Source organism: Danio rerio, chromosome 7 (genome assembly GCF_049306965.1).
Source record: "Danio rerio strain Tuebingen ecotype United States chromosome 7, GRCz12tu, whole genome shotgun sequence".
Lineage (NCBI taxonomy): Eukaryota > Metazoa > Chordata > Actinopteri > Cypriniformes > Danionidae > Danio > Danio rerio.
In genome coordinates, this window is record NC_133182.1 from 69,627,180 (window position 1) to 69,636,062 (window position 8,883).

The 8,883-nt window shown below is 38.5% G+C and overlaps 1 protein-coding gene across 1 annotated transcript; it reads right to left on the reverse strand.

Annotated features, from left to right (window-relative positions):
- Positions 1-411: 411 nt before the first annotated feature.
- ccnd1 (cyclin D1) lies at positions 412-7,780 on the reverse strand. Its single transcript, NM_131025.4, has 5 exons — positions 7,304-7,780; positions 5,691-5,906; positions 5,160-5,319; positions 3,679-3,827; positions 412-3,595 (listed from the first exon to the last, which is right to left on the reverse strand). The coding sequence occupies exons 1-5, from the start codon at positions 7,499-7,501 to the stop codon at positions 3,443-3,445; spliced, it is 876 nt and encodes a 291-aa protein (NP_571100.1). The 5' UTR covers positions 7,502-7,780; the 3' UTR covers positions 412-3,442.
- Between the last annotated feature and the right edge of the window lie 1,103 nt (positions 7,781-8,883).

The window sequence follows — 8,883 nt, forward strand, 5'->3', positions numbered from 1 at the left end:
TAACTAAGACACAAGTATAGTGTATCAGAAATATTTTAGGTTCTCCAAAACTTTTCTTTGATTTGATATTTCTTTCATACACTATAATGTTCTTTTGTGTACTGGAAGATTTATTTGGATATTAAAGGCCCTACTTTGAATTATATGTGCCAGTGAAGAAATTTAAATGTTGAATCTTTTAGTAAACAGTACCTAAAATAACTAGTTTCTATTATAAGCGTATAAAGAACATTTCAACAATCTAAAGAACATTTTTTCCACTTAAAGTACATTTTGTTGAATGATAAGGTTTCACTGATAATAAAGTTGCTTTAAAACCTTGACAAAAGGTGCGTGTCCTTGAGTAAATGATACCAAAATGTTAATTTTTCAGCTGTATGGACAATATCAATACAAATCACACGAGACAAGTGGTTTTCAAAGCTCAAGTTTTATTCTAGTTAACCTCATGTCTAAGATGAGTCAGCAAGATTGTGCATTTCAGACCAGTGACCGGTTTGTGAACAATAAAAAACAAAACAAAAAAATCAAACCATGACATTGTATTTCAGGATCAATACATTTAGATCCTTGGGAATGAATATGACATTAAACTAAAAGACTACAGATTTGTTTACAACAGAATTGAGACAAAGGGGCCAAGCATTTACCGTGCGGGGATGTGAGGATACAGTCAGTCGCTTCTCAGTTCCCCCTCAACACATTCAAGAGAAAAGCTTGGGACCTCCGCAGTCTCCTTTCCTCGATTGCATGACAGGTGTGTTTACATGCCGATTCAGTTGTATTTTTGTTTTCCCACCTTGAGGTAAAAAAAGTATTCCTGATACTACAGAGGATAATATATCTGTGTCCTCTGGGTCCTGAATCTCCTCTCCCATCATTTCTAGCTTATCACCGCATCTCTTTCAGCAAATCATTTCTAGACTCAATGCAAACATTTAGCAGCACCATGTCAAAAGGGAATGAAACTACCCAACCAACAAAGTAAAGGATCACATCAGCAATGAATACGAGGATCTTTACCAGAATACATATTTGATGGGTTTTATGCGAAGAAAGATGAAGGGAAACGTCACTGCTGATTGTAGCTGCGTCACATTTATTAAGACAACGACTTGGTGGGGACCTGCCAGGTCTCCTGTGTTCAGAACAAGACAGGCAGCCACTTATACATGAATTTCTGCACCGTGTTAAATTACTACAAGACAAAACTATGGCTTTGTAAGTACGCATGGCAGTCACTCAGATTTGTTTCAAATAAAAGCTTCATAAACTCATCAAGATGGGCTAGAAAAGGGTATATAGTCTCCTTTAATGAAACAGCTATAAAAAAAAAAAAAAATACTAAACTCAAAAGAGTTTATGGCACCAATTCCATTCAATGTGCTTTCTACTCGCTCGCATCAGGACCCAGTAGGATGATGATTAACATGATCATTCGCATTTTACAACAGAACTAACAGGCAACAAAACAATCAAGTCAAATAAAATATAACTAAAGAAAAATCCCAGACTAAATTAACGCTAAATCACGACTGTGGTTTGAGGTATTGTGGGTATAACAGGAACATTTGACTATTTTTTCGTCTGTTTTTTGTCCTTTTTTTGACTTTTTTTTTTTGTTTGTTTTGGGAATAGCATAGCGTAGAAATCACATTAACAAAAATTGATCACATAAAAAAAACTACCAAAGGAACCAAAGTTGTCAATAATATAATTTTCTATGAGAAAATTAAAACCTATTACATTGTATTGACATTTCATATAAACAAAACCAAAAATAGCAGCAAAACAAGACAAGAGAAAGAAGCATGTCTTTTTCTTTTTTGTTGTTTTCCATTTGAAAGTTTCATACTTGCTGGAAATCCCTACATAGCAGCTAAAAATGAGGAGTGTCTTCTCCCGGGTTCTCCTCTTTTTTCCTCACGGTACAAATGTCTCAGTTCTGCTTTTACTCTTTGATGTCCAGCCATCACCCTTTTTGCCTCTCTCTGCCATCTCTAACATCTCTCCTCCTCCTCATCATCTTCCAGAGATCCACAAGACAACTGACGTCTCTGGGTTTGTGCAAAATCTACTTGAAGCCATAACTTTTGTTTTAACAATTACTAGACCAGAGTACATCAAAAATACTTTAACTATGGTGTCACGAGTTAGCAACTAGCGGGTCATTATACATACTTCAAACATAGGTACACTTGGGCATCCGTGCATACTGGCCGTAAGAGGGGAACTGATAAAATAAATAGTTCTTAATCTTTGATTTAACATCGTAGTGTTTATATCACTCTAAATGTGTCACGGTAGCTGTACTATACCGCAGGCTTACGTTTCAAAAGCCTTCAAAGAGCAAATATCTTCTAAAATGTCCCCCTCTTCACCTTTCTCTAACAGACCACTAACACCATAGATAAAGAGACCTGCTCCATCAACCTTTCCTCCATTCCATGTTTTCCCCCATTGTTTTAACAACTGTGGATTTCTTTCTTTCTTTTTCTTTTTTTTCTCTAAAAGTCAGCCTTAAACGACGGACTGAAAGTGCTTTTTTTCTTTTTTAAATGGAATGGTTTTTAGATAATACATGAATCTAAACACAAAGCGGACTGTGGACTGCACTGCTGGGGGAGCAGGTACAACGTAAGCTTATTTTGTCATGGCAGTGATGACATTATACATTAATGGCAGTGAAGGCAACAATTCAAAGAAATGGTTCGGTTTGGCCTCGAGTTAGAACCTCAGCCCCCAGGCAATCCACAGCCTTCTAGATCATAACAAAAATACATGCGTAAAAAATATACTAAGGTTACATAAACCATTTTGGAAGAGAAGAGAATCTTGTTAGGGAATCTGTCTAGGAATTATAATAAAGTGACTAAACGCATAGCAAGCGGGGGGTATATTTACACGGCTAGACTGCAGAAAAAGCAGGGAGCACTTGTAGCAAGTGTAACAAGGTACTGTCTATGAGAGAAAGAAATCGAACATACAAAATAATGTCTCTTCTCTTTCAAAAATAGTTTGACACACTTGAAATAAAAAATACCCATGGTTGTCTTTTTAGCGACAAGTCAAGGCAAGTCACAACTACTGTTGTATCATTTATACAATTTGTAAAATCCTAGATAGCCTATACCATTTTATTTATGACTTAGGACATAGAAGGGGTGGCCAAGGGAGAAAATTAAAATTTCCATTCATTCCCTGTCATTCGCCGGTGGTCCTGGCCAGCGATAACTCGGTCATCAAAGCCACAGGGGATGCCGCTCAGCAGTCAACAGTTTGGGCGTGCTGAGTGGGCAAGTTTTCGAGGTATTGGTCAGATGGTGGGGTGCAGGTAGGAGCCCGTTTTCCCTCTTGTCCCATGACGCCTCTGGCCAAAGCCCATACCCATCAGAAACAAAGACGAAGAGATTCATCACACACGAGATGAATAGCGATCCCTTCAAATGTTAATGTCTCTGACGTCTGTGGGAGTGCAAGAGAGGTCCACGTCCTCCTCGACCCTTTTGGTCTCTGTGGAGATGTGCTGCTGAGCTTGTCTGAGACTCGATTCCAGCAGGGACTCGATCTGTTCCTGACACGATCGCAGACAGTCCTGTGGAAGAAAGTAAAAAGTTAGTAACAGGGACACAGAAATTGACTTGCTGGGAATAATGCATGGAAGGTGGCGCTACTTACAGGGTCACTTCTGATGACTTGCGAGAGGAAGTTGGTGAGGTTCTGGGATGAGAGGCAACTGTCGGTGCTTTTCAGGTACAGTCCTTGTACCGCTGCAGCAACACTGCCTGCTGCAATCATGGAGGGAGGGCTTGCGATGAAGTTGACGTCTGAAAATAAAAAGGGGACTCTGGTCAAACCTAAGGACGTTCTCAGAAAGTAACTAGCCAACAGAATAAAACTCATTATGAGGAATACTGCTTGGGTTCATAATGAAGCATAGCATGACTAAACTATAATGAGAGCAGGGTTGGTAGGGGACAGTCCGTGACATTTGAGGCCATTCTGCAGCGGGGCTCAAAGCCTTCGGGGGAGGCAGAGAACTTTGCTGTAGGTCCTGAGCAAGCTACCCCCTACACAGCCCTCTCATTCTCAAAACATCCCATAAATCATGCCTCTTTGTGCACGTTAATACTAAAAGTGCATGGAAATCTTAGGATTTCAAGATTTTAACATTTCCTGCTTTAGAAAACCCATACCCATCACAACAACTTCCTAAAAATGGCTTCGGAGCACTCATAACCCTCACACATCCATTAAGCAGAGCTTATAAATCAAAGCCACCTCTTGCCCTTATATTCTCACTTTGCACTTCGCCCACACATGGAGAATAGAGAAATACAACTGCCTTTCTAATAGGAAGTCATCTAGCACTGCTAGCTCAGAGACGAGAGGGCAATTGTCAAGACAAATTGAGCATAAAGGCACAGGAGCCTTCACCCCAGCCCATTCATTTCATTCACCAGCACCCACCCCTTCCCAGTATCCATCCAACCACACTCTCCCTGGCTAAGATCCCAGGCTACTTCCCAAAGAAATGCGGGTCATAAACATAAAAGTGAAGCGAGCTGTGGTGATACCCACCATGTAAATGGAGGAACAAAAAGAGTATACCCAAGTAGTTCCTTCCTGAAACATTACTGGCCTACTCTGGCAGGTGATAAACTGACTGCTGTAGGTTGCTCGACAATGAGGTGTAAGGTCAAAAAGTGGATTTGCAGCCTTACCCCGAAGCAAACACTCTAACTAAAAGGGTACCTGGACATCAAGATGTCTAGACATGGGAAAATATCAGGTTACAAAGCCCTTTTCACAGGGAAAATGTCAGAAAACTACTTCCGCTTTTTGGTTCACATGCACTGTGTGCACAGAAGCGGTATCGTGAAGCAGGCAGGGCTTCTCAGAAGCTCTGGAGCAGTCAGCAATCACCACAAAAGGAAACAGACTTCCTCTCTCTTTGCAGAGCCTCTCACTGGTTTACAATAACTGTGAGTATGGAATTAGGACAAGCAAGATGGCTCGTTCAATTGCAATAAAGAAGTCTGCCTGAAAGTAAAACACTGTGAGGGAAGGATCTTCAATGCATGACCATGATAAAGTGCTCAAAACTTTTGCAAAGTTACCGAAACAAAATAAAAGTGAGCTCAAAAGTACAAACATACCTGTCGCACAGAGGGCCACAAAGGTCTGGGCGTGTTTGCGCAGTATCTGCTTGGAGCTCTGATGTATAGGCAGTTTGGCAAGGAAGTGTTCAATGAAATCATGTGGTGTCACTGAGGCCAGATCCCACTTCAGTTTATTTAGCGCCAGCAGTTCCATTTGCTGCGAGGGAGATATAAAATGGTCCAAGTTTACATAAAGCCCCAGACGATTTTTCCATTTCAGATTTTACACTCTTTGAACGCTAGATGGAGATGTCGATTAATTGCACAATAACGCAAGGCCTACGTTCAATTAACGCACACATCAAAAGCACCAACAATTTGTAACATGTACTGTTATTTACAGATATCTGTGGGTGCCTTAACACTTTGATAAACTCATTTAGCTCGTTGTTTCATGCAATACCTTAACGTATAGGTCTTTGAGCAAAATGACCTTCAATTGCATTATTTTACTTTAATTCAGCACAAAAAAAAAAAAAAAAAGAAAACAATATCAAGCTGCTAAATTAAAGAGTATTAAACATTTACCAATAATTCGCCGGGACGGACAGAGTTGTCCGTGTATATGCACAACTTCTCTGCTGTAAGTGGCACAGTCTCTTTCATTTTTGAAGCCAGAAACATACAAGTTGCTCCTAAAAGCTGCAACCTGGTTTTTTTGGTGGGCTCCACAGATAAAAACCTGTCCAGGTAGTTCATAGCCAAAGGAAAAACTTCCTCTTCACATTTCTGCTCTTCACAGACCTTTAAAGAAAAGAAAGTGCATACGATAAATAAATATTAAGTCACAACAGCAGCTAATTCTTTTAATTAAACGTGTAGAAATATATAAATAAAAAAAAATAAAAAATAAAAATAAAAACTATTCATAGAAATTTATTAAATAAACGAAGTGCAAATATTTTTTAAGCTACAGTATGCTTTGATCTTATCGAGTTATCCCACGTGTTTAGCATCTGCTGATTCGTACACGTGCAGTGGAAAGGGTTAAATTAGAAAAAAAAGACACGTGGAAATGCTTAAAAATAGTATTTAATCAGTAATTTAAGTTTAATCCTAAGTGTTGCACAAAGTATAAATGTTACAATTTGCTTCTGATGCTAATGGTCGTTGCTTTCGAGGCAAAAAGGTGGCGTCTGAGCTCGGTTCAGGAAACAATTTTCTAGTTCGTCATCTTTTCAAAAAATATTTAAAAATATACGAAAATTGTTTTGCTTGACTTTAAACACATGTAAATGTACTGTAACTCATGCTTTATTAGATTATGCAAAAATATTTCGATTGCAATGACAAAAACTACGTGAAATGAACTGAAATCCAAAGCCCCATCATACAAAGGGAAGCATGCGACATTTAGGTGAAGCGGGTGTTTCATAAATTAATATAAATTATTCCTTAGCATTAAATCTACTGTTAAACATCTGTAAATCCACATTATTAGAGGGTTAACATAATCCGATAGGTTATAACACGATGTTGAATTCAGAAATGAAATAATACAATATTTTTAGACCGTCGTGCAGGAGGTATGACAAACTGAAACAAAACTTTTAAGACACAAATATTACGTTTTCTTGCAAAAATTTGATTTATGTTATACCTGTGATTTAAAAGACAACTTGTGAGCGCTTTTATGCAGGTGATGTCAATTATGTTTCCATTTTAGAATTTAGAGAAATAAAAAACTTAAGCAAACGACAACAAAGATGGCGTATAATAGGCTACTGGCACGAGTGAGAATGCATACGTGTACATTGGTATTAAAATAAAATAAAAATAAATAAATGTATCTATATTTTAAAATATTTATAAGAAACGAAACGCATGCATGAAAAAATAACAACCCTAAATAAAAAGGCTAAAGCGGAAAGCACGGAAAACGTCTCGTGTCGGATTAATATTTCGTAATAAAACATTTTTACGTAAAAAATAAGCAACAATAATCGGACAGCGTGTTTCTGTGTGATATTTCTGGGATGGATAAGCAATGCCGATGAACCCAAGTCACACTAAAGCATTTTTTTTCATTTAATAAATACTTCTTGGAGTCCAAAGAGCAAGAGTAGAATCATCGTGAGGCAACGTGTGTAGCAGCAAATGCAAAAAAAAAGAGATATATAAATATATTATCCAAAACAAACCTCGAGCATCCACGTCGCGACGATTTTCCTCATTTTAGGCACAATTTCTTTCTGAACACACTTGAAATAATTTGGTGATGGGAGATAGTTTTCCTCAGCTTTAAGCATTGTCTGTAAAACTCGGTCATTCAACAGGTTGCTGTCTTGGTAAGCTCTTCTTATGGTATCCACTTCGCAGCAAAACAACTGGTGCTCCATATCTTCAGTGTTTAGCAGTGAGAAAAGTAAGAAAGCTGGAGCTCGAGTCGGACACTGGTCCCGTGGATGCTTTTTGCTGCCTCTGCTGAACCCTCTAAAAGTCTCGCTGCAGCTCTCCGCTTGACAAAACTCCCCTATGACGTGACTGTTGTTAAGGGAAGATCAAAGCAGCAGCAGCGAGCCTGTGAGAGAGCGAGAGGCTGTCTGCTCAGGGCGGAGGATCAATCTAAAGAACTATCTGCTTCTCAGTTTTGGCTCCTTTCTTTAGCCCTATGGAAATAGGAGGTCCTACGCCGGGTGACGAGTGACCAAGGAGAAGCGGTGGTGGGGGTAGGCTGGGCCGGGGTGGGGGCGCAGGGGGCAGGCTGCTAGTGTCGTGGGTATCGGGGGTGGAAAAGACTGGGGTGAAGATGTGTATTGGGTTAGTATTGGTAGGGGGCAGTATAATAGCCTAAATCAAGGTGCCCACACTGTCGCATTGAAAAACTTTTGTCACTGTAATTGTACAAGCATATATCAAAAGTTTTATTTGTAAAATAAATTTGGTCACAGTCACTTGTCTGCTTTTAAAATCAGGCTTTTAAAATGTTTTTAAAAGATTTTGGATTACTTTATGAAGTTTCATATAGCTAAGTTTCTGCACAAACTTGAATGTGGTTTCAGTAGGCTATATATGAAACAAATGTGTGGTCTTGGGTGGAGGCTTGTTTTATTTTTTTGTTTCTTTTTGGGGGGTTAGACTTAAAGAAGGAAGCACAAATTAGCCTAAACCAATGGAGGAGCACGTCAGTTGCCAGGCAGAACTGCGGCACGAGCTTTTATCTAAAAAAAAACTCCTCGTGGAAATGTTAAATAAACAAAATAAATTGTTAAAATTAATCATGTGAAGCATTCTTCTTGTCGTATTTAATAATACATTTCCTTAAATCTCATTTAACTTTTTTTTTTCTCTTTGTACACCAAAACATTAAATATTTCAAATAATAAAATAATACAAACAATAAAGTAGTTATAATATTTAGACTCGGAAACAAACCGCGTTAAAAGAAAACATTAGCTCACCGGTAAAGTTTAAACACGACATCTGCAGCTTTAACAACACAAATTGTTTGATAGAGTTTGATCAAACAGGGGCGCTCTCACTTTAAAAGACCTCACTGCTGTCGCTTCAGGATGAATTGAAGCTTTACAAATTCCGCACATTCCACTTCAATACCGTAAAACAAGTAATTTGCCTGTGCCCAAAACTTCAGCTGCAGAAAGAAGCTACAATAAAGTAACAACTTTAAATGTTAATAAATGTATTATAAGCTTATTATGCTATAATAGCAGCTAAGTTACTGTATTAAGTTCTATTACTTTAAACCTTTTTGAGAACATGC

What these genes read in the sequence shown, in the direction of transcription:
- ccnd1 (NM_131025.4), bottom strand. Translation starts at nt 7,501, where the DNA reads ATGGAGCACCAGTTGTTTTGCTGCGAAGTGGATACCATAAGAAGAGCT. An exon ending in TGTGGCCCTCTGTGCGACAG is followed by an intron (nt 3,828 to 5,159) that starts GTATGTTTGTAC and finishes TTTTATTTTCAG; the next exon opens with ACGTCAACTTCATCGCAAGC. An exon ending in AAGTCATCAGAAGTGACCCT is followed by an intron (nt 3,596 to 3,678) that starts GTAAGTAGCGCC and finishes TTTCTTCCACAG; the next exon opens with GACTGTCTGCGATCGTGTCA.